The sequence below is a fragment of the Rutilus rutilus genome (genome assembly GCF_951802725.1).
Source record: "Rutilus rutilus genome assembly, chromosome: 11".
Classification (NCBI taxonomy): Eukaryota; Metazoa; Chordata; class Actinopteri; order Cypriniformes; family Leuciscidae; genus Rutilus; species Rutilus rutilus.
Genome location: NC_140216.1, coordinates 32,694,657 through 32,706,918, shown reverse-complemented (window position 1 = coordinate 32,706,918; position 12,262 = coordinate 32,694,657). Strand labels below are relative to the sequence as shown.

Genomic DNA, 12,262 nt, shown 5'->3' with positions numbered 1-12,262 from the left:
TAGGCTATTCTGCGGTGGATTTGTTTCAAACTAGCGGAGCAAAGATATGATATGCAAGTTACTCAATATTAACTTGCTGTTTATTGTATAAACGCAATTTGCCTGTCTGCAATTTGTGCTGTTGGTCAGAATATAATTATGAGGGTCAGAGTAACAGTGACCCTAGCCTTAGCAAACAGCGCTACTGAAATAAACTGAAGCTTTCTAGGTTGTTTGTATAGGGTCTTTTTGTTAATCTACCCGAAGAAAACTTTCGTTTAAAAGCATAATTAGGATGGAAACGTCACTTTTAAGATTGACCGTATTTTCGTTTTCGGTCAAATTGCCTTTTGAATGGGAGTGCTAGGGGCCAGACTATGATAGCATCAAAATCGCTATTTTTAAAACACTAAGAAGGCTCGACACAACATGAAACTTTGCTTAAAGTATCACCAGGGGCTCTAACAACAGCTACAGTGAGTTTTTTAGTAAAAAACTCTAAACTCTTTCTTTTTAGTAAACTCTGTGTACACAAACAATGTTCTCAATGCTCGAGTTCATGTGTAGAGCCCCTGGTGATACTTCAGCACAGTTTCATGTTGTGTCGAGCCTTCTTAGAGTTTTAAAAATAGCGATTTTGATGCTATCATAGTAGTGCCCCTAGCACTCCCATTCAAAAGGCAATTTGACCGAAAACGAAAATACGGTCAATCTTAAAAGTGGCGTTTCCATCCTAATTATGCTTTTAAACAAAAGTTTGCCCCGGGAAGATTCACAAAAAGACCCCAGGTTGCATTTTGGCGAGAGTTACGCTTTAATTCAAAGGCAAAATCGCATGCAAACTCTTCTAAACTTATGCTTTGCTCTTGGTCAAGCAATCACCAATTCCACCTCCTGCAATTTCCTGTTACCATGACAATTTGAGTGATTATGGATTCAGTCTACTAGAAACAAGTCAAGAGGCTTTTCCCAAAAAATCATGCAGTCTCTGCTCATGTTCTCTCTCTCTGCTCAACAGTAAGCAAATGATGAAAAAATATGTGCGAAAACGTATACACTTACATTCAATTTCTTCCCACACAATTTGTAAACGACTTAATATCCATGCAATATAACAAGCATACAGCCGCTCCCTCTCCCACACAACTTTTTTTCCTTTTCGTTTGCTCCTCCGCTGGTTTGATTTATCCCGGTAGACAGAGAGGTGCTAAAAGAGCTCTTTCTTAGGATACCCTGCTCCGTTTCGCCGTGCCTCTCAGTCCACCGCCATTAAAGTCTCTTCAAGCTCCGCTGCTACTGAGAACGGGCTCGTATGTGGGACTAAGACACAGACACACACACAACTACACAACCGGCTAACATCCCCAATCTCTCTTAACCTCACTCTCCTGACACTATCTCTGCCAGATGCCACAGCTCAAGATCCATTATTCATCGGTCTGGGAGACAGTATCCGTGAATCCTACGGTCGACATCAGGCTCTAAGACTGAGACAAAAGACAAAGGTGGGTTGCGGAAAGATACGGCACCGCTTCACCATTGACTCTGAGTACGACCGAACAACTGACTTGTTACATCTTGACTGCTCTTATTCTAAGGTTTAAAAAAAAGAGCAGTACACTCTGGATATTTAAAATTTTAACAACCCTGCATCTTTAATAGGCCATAGTGTGAGGGCTTATCCTTTCTTTGATTAAATTCAAGATAACGTCATTGAAATGATGGCACTTGGCCAGCAAAGAAGTCTCACAGTATTGATCTACTCCAGGGCTAATACAACATTAGGCCGCCAAATTTACTAGCACAACTCTTTATGAGTGTTATTGAAAAAACATTGAGTTCCTACAACCCACATTGAGAGCGAACCTTTAGAGAGTTGTGGAAGCTGTTAAAGGTCATTATTGTCTAAGAATGTTGATGGGCTCGAGGACAAAGCACCTCTTCAGCCCTCGTGACCTTTAACTTGTCCGCTACGCTCCTCAAGTGCCATAACTACAGCGCATTATTATTCCACCGCACTCTGTTAATGGCATGCTACCAAACCCTTCAACATTAAAGCCAATTTTCCTGAATGCATACATAGCTGGAATCTGTTGCTTGGTAGCACACGTACTAACGCATACTTACATTAATGTACTAATAATGCAAGAGAGCTAAAAAAATGATGCCAACTTCTGAGGGACTTTATTAACACGTATATAAAGAGCAACAGTGCCTGCAAACATTTTTAGCGGTGTTGATTCCGGAAGTATTTTTTACATTCATTTTTCTCATAGGGATTTTTTTTAAAAAGTCTTCAATAAGGGGTTTTACAACATGTACCAAACCAACCAGTTACGGGGTGAATTACAGCATTACAAAAATGTATTTGAAGCAAAAAAAGTGTTTGAAAATCAGACAAAAAGACAAAGAATGTGTACATAACAACTTAACTGAAGGAAAGAACTATAATCCCCATAAAGCATTGCAATCAAATAAAAACAATGGAGAACTTGATTTAAAGATGTTGATTATATATAAAGAAACAATATATTTTACATTTATTCCTAAATATGCATATGCATTTAATCAGTTTGAGAGCACAGGGTTGAGTACAGACAGTAATTCATGGTGCTTCATGGAAGTGGGCGTTTTACTGCTGAGATCTTTTGCTACGATTTGCTTTCTAATATTTATAGCATCATGGGTAATGTAGTTTTTCCACCAGGAACCCTACTGTTAAATGAGATTCTTTAAAAAATAGGTTGCACTAATATAAACTGATGGCCTCAACAAAAGCATATACCATCAATTTACAACCTAGGAGCTCGCAGTGTAACTGTCTTTAAAAGTTTAGAAGTTATCAAAAATCAATCAGAAAATTAACCCGATTGTTGCACTTCATCCGAATGTTGGACAGTATTTGCATACGCAAGTTCTCCACATTGCGTCATCAATTTCCCGCTAGAGTTAAACTCAACAAGACGGCACCTTTCCCAAGGCACAACAATACGCTAAGTATAATTATAGCATTTAGGGTGGTAATTTATGTCATTATTCATGTTTTTCTAAACTATAGGTTGTAGTTAGAGACCACTTGGCACTCTACAAACTGATTGCTAGCAGAGCTCTATACCGAGAAGTCACAAAGGCATCCGCATTTCACCCGACTATAAACTCCCATTTATAAAAATAACACAACTACCACCACCCCAGGTAGAACTACAAATGCTATGGAAGCAATCAATCACACAGAAAAACACCGCACCCAAAGCGATCCGCACATGTACCGCGTGAGTGCGATCATTATATTCGAATTTATTTCGACTAAAATATACAGGTTTTTTGGCAGTATAGGAAAGAGATGATAGATGAAACAAACACAGACAGATCGCATTTCCTCTGATTGTAAAGGATAGGCTCAAATCTCAGCCATGGCCTGCGGTGGCCCCTCCTTTCCGGAGTCTCACACGTCCTGTATTGATTTATTGGAGAACTCAAGGCACATACATTCAGCTTACACCAACCGCTCCTGCTGTCCTCCTAAAGCCCGGGCTAACTGACAGGTGACGTGTTGACCACTAATGGTGCTGCCAAAAGTGATATGAAAAAGCGTCCTAAGGGCTGACTGACCAAAGAGTTGAATTCTACACAAGTTAATTACTTGGAAAAACACTAGAAGGCTCGGTTTTGAGATGCACATATCTGATAATTGAGTGCGCATATCACTAGGTCATGTGCAACGCTTGTAAGAAAGTGCTAAATCCAACAGATTTCAAATGTATAATTGGGCTCTGAGCAGATCCTAATAACCCTATTGTCAGAGACACTAGTTTCCGTGCTAGAACACACACACGCTCACGGGGTTGACGGCTTAAAGAGCGGTAGAGCTTCTCTGGAGGAGGATGGTATTTCTGACATGCATGTTTCTCAATTTCGATCTGTGGCAGGCAATAATCCCAGGGTGCCTATCTTGATTTCTTTTGTCCTGCTAAAGTCACCATGTGCACTGTACATCAAAGACCCGGGTGTAAGCATGGCTGAGTGGATTACAACATCAGGATAAAAAGAAAAAAACCTTGCCAGGTCTTGGGTCGTGAACATGAGATTTCTAAAAATGTCATAACAAGCAAAAAGGGCCGGATAATGAATCATAAATCATATGTGTATATGTGTGTGTATGATTTATGATTCATTATCCAGCCCTTTTTATATATATATATATATATATATATATATATATATATAATATAAGTGTGTGTGTGTGTGTGTGTGTGTGTGTGTGTGTGTACTTGAACAACTATCTTTGTGAGGACCAGTTTGAGTTTTAGACCATTGGAGTGAGGACAAAGAGTAAAGTGAGGACATTTTGGCCGGTCCTCACTTTCGGAGACCACTTTAAAGGCCTGTTTGAGGGTCAAGACTTGGTTTTAGTAATAAGGTTATAATTAGGTTAAGGGTAGGTTTAGGGTAAGGGTTCGGGTTAGGCTCTTAGTTGTGATAGGTAAGGTTAGGGTAAGCGGCTAGAGATTGCATTGTGTCAATGAATGTCCTCATAAAGATAGATGTTCAAGAATGTGTGTGTGTGTTAAATATGTTACTTAAATGTTACTTAAATGTTGTGCCTACACACAGAGCTCTGCTAGCAATCAGTTTGTAGAGCATCACGTAGTCTCTACCTACAACATATATAGCTTAGACAAATCATAATGACAGAAATCATTACCCTAAATGCTGTAATTATACTTGTGCCTCAGGGAAATATACACGTATATTTTGTATATATATATATATACACATACATTTATATACAAATACTGTATATTTATATATTTTTGACACTTTCAATGACTCCAATCAAAACTCTGAAAATGTTCTCATCACTCTGAAATGTTTATAGAAGTTATTGCATGACATTTTTTCCATTTATTAAAATGACTTGGTAAGAATATGTGTAGGGAATTGTTTGCTGTTTGTTGAGACAAAATATAAGACAAAGTTTGTTTATTGTTAAATAAATAAAGGATTAGTCTTGAGTTATTAAAAACATTAACTAGACTTCTTGTATTTCACTTTTGCATTACACGTTTTGAATCCAACTGGCTCTATGGTTGAAATGATAGCTCCTCTGATTTGAATAGCGATATATATATATTGAACATCATCAAAAGGTTGGAACATATCAAGATCCATTTATCAGCCAGCCCTTCAAGCAGAGCACAAGTTTATTAGAGAGAAGGCTCAGGTAATGACGAATAATGACAGATAACAGGATTGTGGAAGCAGAAGAAATCGCTCCGCTAAGCCAGGCTAACTACAACTAAGCTGTAAAAGGATCCTGTAATGATTTTTCAACAGTTCATTGCATCCGCCGTCACATCAGTGTCAACATCCATGAGAAATTCGTGAAAAATGTGCCATTGTCCCATTTCAGACAAGCTGCTCCTCATAATCCACTCAGAAAAGACGACTACTTTCCCAAAGAAAATCGAGAGGAGTAATGAGAGTCTGAAAACTAAATGTTTATGAAAAAACGCCAGCTCCATCTGGCTAGGCATGGCGTGCATTCTGTTTTTGAACATTAAAGCATTGGTATATGCAGCGTGGCAGATTCTAAACTCTGACATGTATAAGGAATTGCTAAGAGAGAATGAAGGAGCGGCTCAGTAAAAATGCTGCTTTTAAATAAGCCTCCATTGATTCCGACCCAGAGATGCATCACTTGATACATCTTTAAAGCACTCCGAGCTGCACTTCTAGGGTAGATTGCACAAGCGATGCGTCAGAAACGTCGCAAAACAGCTTTGATACTCAATTTATTGTTGCTTTAAAGGAAATATTTAAATTAAACATTTAAATTAAAGGAATACATAATTAAATATTTTACAGTTGCCAACTCATGGTTTCTAAATGCCTAATAATGTTCATGAATACTTAAATGTTCTGGATGAATCATTTAATCATTGCTTATTTAAGTAAAGACCAATAAATCATTAGAATCCGTGCGGGTCAGAAAGGTATAGCCAAAAGCAAGACCCAGAGAAAGCCTCATTGTTATTCTGTAAGTGATCAAAGCAAAGAAAAAGGGAATCCCGGTGAGCCCTCATGTTTCTGCGGTGGGCTCTAAGGTTTCGGAGTAGCTGTAATGAGCCCTAATGATGGACGGTGTGGGCTAAGAGCCAGGTAATCTTGGCAGCTCACTTTTCTGACATTTCACTTAATGTTAGCAGGGTGAAATCTCCTCGCTCTCTCATTGCCTCTTTCTTTGTCTCGGTTTTCTCTTGCTAAGCCGTGGGTGACAGGCTTCACCCAGATGTCAGTCGACTGAGGTCTTACCCTCACCTTATCTCACATGCTGAGTTTCAGACATTGTTTTCACACAGTGAGGCTGAAGATGCTACAGGTAAGAGGGCTAGTGCCAGAACAAAGGATTGATATGATATGAAGGCTCTGTGAAAGGGAATACATCAAATCTGATTGAATACACAACCACATTTTCAGGACTGGATGGACCAAATGTCATAATTTAAAGATGAAGTATGTTTTTAGATGTTTACGCAAAAGTAAACTTGAAGCGTAAGAGCCGAACCCATGGAAAACCACAAAATATTCTCCATTCCTTTTATTCAATCAAAATACGATTGAGATTCAGGAACCTCTTTGATTGGTGGATATCGCATTGGGTGTTGGTGGGTCATAATACTTGTATATCCAACTTTATATAGAGAGCTGGCTGATAATAAGACATTTGTATGTTGATTTCCTTAAAAAGAAAGTGCCACTTATTTGAACAGTTTATTATAAATTACACTTCACTTTTAAGAATAAACCATTTAAGGCCAGTACAATTGAGCATAAATCTGAAGATCTACTAATTACAGAACTGGATCTGATGGCTAAGATCATCAACAAGTGTTGCAGTCTGCAATCACCACTGCATGATCTAATGTTTCGATTCAGAAAATCATTTCACTCTTTCTCTCAATGTCCTTGTTGAAAAGACCAGCTTAGACTAGAAAAAGCGTATTTTTTAGTGCATGTTTGGTGCTGGTCAACATGATGGACCAGTAGCCATGCTATTTACCCTGAGGGTGTAGAAATGATCGGAAAAGCAGGAAGGTCAAGATGAGTTAATATTTAATATCTTGACTCATGAATATTGATTACCCAATGTGACGTCTAGATGTAAAGCAGAGACTGACAAACACGCACTAACCATAGCAGGAACTTCTATGAAAATCTTTAGTTTTGTCTTAAAGTTGTTTTATGCGGTTGGCTAAAATTTGTTTTCTTTGCGCTGTGGCAAAGCAAAACAAAATCCTCAAAACACAGTATGATGATTATTTCTCAGCTGGCAAGATGGGTCAAAGAGCATGGTCTTTCTGGTGAAGCTAGTTGACAAGTGAAGCCTTACTGACAAATGAACTCATGCATTCAAAACACGATGGTCTTTTCAGCAGGGACGTGCCTTGTGTGCTGTTTTAAGCTGTGCATGCACTTGCATGCATGCATGCAAATGTGCGCCTGTTTCTTTCTGCAAAAACTCAGTTGTTTGGTTCCTTAAGTGCAGCCACTACCAACCCCAATAAACAGCACTTAGATTCAGCCAAGAATTTAAGCAGCTAAATGGCCTCTCATTTCCCCTTAAAGGGTCTACAATGAAAGCCTTCAGTTTTCTGCATTAGCTGTCTGAAAATGGTTGAGGAGGGGAAAGAAATGAGGAAACACTCCTCCTTGGCAAGCTGCATGATTAGTCTGTTAGCTGGCACAAGCTAAGGTCTCCCTCCTTTCAAGGAGAGAGGAAAACGGGAAGAGAAAAAGAGAGTGAATTCAACTTCAGGAGAATTCTGTCTGGGGGATATTCTTCTTAAAAACAGCCCTCCTTCCGTTCTTTTCTCGCTTTTTAATTCAAAAACACACACACACACACACACACACTTTCTCTCCAGCTAGGCTGGTGGACCCACTGGGAACCAGTGCAATCTAGCCTCATTCACGTGTACAGTTTTAGGAGTTAGGGGAATTTTAAATTCCTTTTACGTCAGCACAAGTCTCGCCTGCGATCCGCTGAGCTTTGTCATGGTGTGGCATTCGTGTCTGCATTTATATTAGGCCCTGTTTACACCTGACTTAATGACTTAATTGAAATACACATGGCGCAGTACAATACCAACACAAATTGTGGCTGGTAAAAATAAAAAATGCAGCTAGGTAGTGAACAATTCAAAGTGAATTATCCCCTATGTGTTCCCTGTCGGGGGAAAAAAAATTGCTTAAACCAGCCTAAGGGAGTTTTAGTGCTGGTTTTATCTTGTTTAATCTGGTCTCCACGGGCCAAGGATTAGCTAGTCTCCAAGCCTGACAAATGATATCCCACTCTGACCAGCTGAAAAGTGTCCAAAAGCCCTCTAAAACCATAAAAACTTAACCAACCTGGGAGACATTAGACATTAGCTTAAACCAGGTAAGACCAGATATCTACTTTGAGCTGGTTTAATTTTTTTTAGTCGGGTGTTCATGATTGCTGTCACCGCAAGTACGAAAAACTGCTTAAACCAGGCCTACTAGTTTGTGTAAACTGATTAGACCAGATTTTAGATGGATTTGGGACAATTTTCAGCTAGTCAGGGTTGGAAATAAGCTAGACTGACCGGCTTAACATCAGCTTGTCCATTCTGGGAGATCATCTATATCAGTTTAAACCACAAAAAATTTAAACCACCAGTTAAAACCAGCTTTGTTTTGCAGAAACGCACACTCGCGTTTGCGTTAGACCAACTTAACCTGGCTGGTTAAATTGGTTGGTTTTGATTATTTACAGCGGTTTTGGATACATTTCAGATGGTCGGGGTGGGAGATAATATTAGACTGACCAGTTAAACATCTGGTTGCCAGGCTGGGAGACCAGCTAAACCATCTTAAACCAGTTAAAACTTGCAAACTATTTGGGATGGTTTAAACTGTTTTTCAGCAGGGTTTGCAAGATCATTGCTAGCCCAAGTACTAAAGTACTTTGGTACTCTTCCCAATCTCTTATATACTGTATATATATATATATATATATATATGAGTGTGTGTAAAGGAAAGTATCAAAGATCACACATACAGTCGAGTACTTCTCTGCCCACAGGCACATTTCAATAACAACTCAATTCCCAGACAAACAACTCAAATATACTGCTGAAAAGACCTGCTAGACCAGTACTAACCAGCCTTTCAAGCAGAGACAAAATGGCTGTGCAAAACATCACGCAAAAAAACAGATATTTAACAATGCAATGACTTAGCCTTTGTGACAATCCACTGTTGTGCGGCAACAGTGAATGTATCAAGTGAAGGTACGTGAATGTTTCTGTAAGGACCAGGCGTCCTTATGACTGCGATAAAAGTCTCCTTATAATATCGTTGTGAAAAGGGAAAAAAAATAACATTTGAACAACATCCCACACTTTCTCGCTACAGTGCGCCTACAAAGAGCCTTTGTTCTCCCACAAGACAATTGAAATTTCCAAAAGGATTCCCACGGATTCTAAATACAGCTCTTGCGCTTGCCTTGGCATGAGAAAGTGCCAAAAGCATAGTGGCTCGCGGGCCTACACGCGTCCATTTAGTGGAGCAGCCACTCCAAAGCTTATCGACAAAGGCTAACGTTTTAAGAAATGGAACATCAAGACGGTGTTGCGCATTAATGCTTACACAGAATGTGTGCGTTTCGGCACAACAAAGCTGTAGGAAAAGAAAGAAAACCATGCACAGGGCACAGGAACAGAGAGGAAAATAACAACAGCATTTTTTTTCTATTAAGAGAGGTTAAATAAATATATACAACATTACGGTGTTGTTAGGTATGGTGAAGAGGGAAAAGAAAACATGTGAAAAGAAGAAATAAAAAGCAACCCGGCAAACTGGCTCACACCAAGTGACTTCACATAGTACAAAGGCTTCTGGAGAAAATCCCGCAAAATTAGGTTAGACAGGCCAACTAGAAATCCAACCACCAAGTAAGAGTCTGGCTTTTGAAGCCCACCCACATTAGAGAAGTGTACATGATTACCAAAATGTATCTGTATTTAGCAAGGAGAAACCCTTTTCCCACATTTTGTGTTCTCCTACGTGCGAGGGAGGTGGCGTGCAACACCGTGTCCTAACCAGGCACCAAATGCTTTAGCTCACTGCGCCTGGTTAGGACACTGTGCTTGAGCTGAAAAGTGTATTGAATTTTTACATCAGCACAGACTTGTGAGTGCATGTGTCATTCCTGCATTGCGCCACTCACCGATGACCGTGGCGGAGAACTCTTTCTTGGCAGAACCCAGACTGTTCTTCACCTCGCACACGAAAGTGGTGTTCACCGTTTCATCCACCTTTTTCACCAGCAGCCGGTTCTGATCAACCCGTACCGAAGGCGGCAACTGACCCGAGGCACTGAGGAATCAACACAGAAAACTGCATTTCTAGCTAGTTTTTGATAGCATGTTGGCTTATTTCAAAAACGTAAAACTTCTTTACTGAAAATACACCGTATATCTCTAAATATCTCGTTAAAGACGTTTGAGACATTAACTTGTGTGACACATAGAAGACAATGATTGCATGTGTTATTTTTTATTTATTTGTCTTTGTGTGCTGAAACACTTTAATGCACACTATTATACAATTAGGTCTACTCCATTCGAAAATGTGCCAAATAAATCTGTAAGTGTTGCATATTTATCAACTAACTTGAAACTCTGCAATCAAACGGCTGCGTCTAAGTATCACCCAATAAGTCATGCAAATAAATGTTGTTTCTCGATCTGTATCGATTCATGTTCTCCTTTGTTTTGGTGAGAAAATGAAGTTGAAGCAGTGAAGCATTAATAGGCTGTTGTTGTTTTTATACCACAGGCAAAGATGCTTCCTCAATTCAGAGCCAATTAGCCTGTGGCTGTTGTTTGCAGCAAAACTGCCATATTTGATTTTGTTTCAGTCATATTGGAGATGGCAACAGCACATAAATGTAAATATGAAATATGGATTCTCTTCAGACTAAACAAATACTAATGCTAATAAAAACAAATGAAAACAAAAGTTTTGTTTCTTTCTGTTTTGAATAAATCCTGTCATCATTTACTCACTTTAGTGCTGTTGTTTTTTTATTCTGTGGAAGGAGATATTTAGCAGAATGTCCAAGCAGTTATTTTGTACACTACAGTTAAAGTTTGAAGTGGGTAAAAAAAAAAGAAGGATTTAAAAGGTTTAAAATATATATATTAATACTTTTTTTCAGCAAGAATGCATTAAACTAATCAAAAGTTACAATAAAGACATTTCAAAGAAATGATGCTGAAAATTCTGGAAATTAATCACACAAATAAATTACGATGTATCAAAATAGAAAACAGTAACTTAAAATTATAATAATAATACTTACAATTATAATAAACATTATTTCTGTTTTTATTGTATTTTTGATCAACTAAATGTAGCCTTGATAAGCATAAGTCAAATTTAAATGTGCTCACTTAAAGGGATACTCCACTTTTTTTGGAAATAGGCTCATTTTACAACTCCCCCAGAGTTAAAGAGTTGAGTTTTACCGTTTTCGAATCCATTCAGCCGATCTCCGGGTCTGGCGGTACCACTTTTAGCATAGCTTAGCATAGATCATTGAATCGGACAAGACCATTAGCATCTCTCTCAAAAAAATGACCAAAAAGTTTCGATATTTTTCCTATTTAAAACTTGACTCTTCTGTAGTTACATCGTGTACTAAGACCGACGGAAAATGTAAAGTTGCGATTTTCTAGGCTGATATGGCTAGGAACTATACTCTCATTCCTGCGTAATATAACTATAATGAAACTTTGCTGCCGTACCATGAGTCCAGCAGGCGTAATGATATGACGCAGCGCCTGAAAATAGTCCCCAGCTCAGTAACTTCTAACGTGACCGGGACTAAGTTTGTCTAACCTATTAGACCCATTTTCAGGCGCTGCGTCATATCATTACGCCTGCTGCACCCATGGTACAGTAGTAAAGTTTCTTGATTATTACGCAGGAATGAGAGTATAGTTCCTAGCCATATCAGCCTAGAAAATCGCAACTTTTCATTTTCCGTCGGTCTTAGTACACGATGTAACTGCAGTCAAGTTTTAAATAGGAAAAATAACGAAACTCTTTGGTCATTTTTTTGAGAGAGATGCTAATGGTCTTGTCCGATTCAATGATCTATGCTAAGCTATGCTAAAAGTGGTACCGCCAGACCCGGAGTTCGGCTGAATGGATTCGAAAACGGTAAAACTCAACTGTTTAACTCTGGGAG

General features: G+C 38.9%; 1 protein-coding gene across 2 annotated transcripts in view; it reads right to left on the bottom strand.

Annotated features, from left to right (window-relative positions):
• pvrl2l (PVR cell adhesion molecule related 2 like) overlaps positions 1–12,262 on the bottom strand; it is a 149,632-nt gene that overhangs the window by 67,407 nt on the left and 69,963 nt on the right. For both annotated transcript variants that reach the window (XM_084423506.1, XM_084423505.1), the window contains exon 6: positions 10,235–10,383. In XM_084423506.1, coding sequence (XP_084279632.1) covers positions 10,235–10,383 — 149 coding nt within the window. The remainder of the gene's footprint in view (positions 1–10,234; positions 10,384–12,262) is intronic.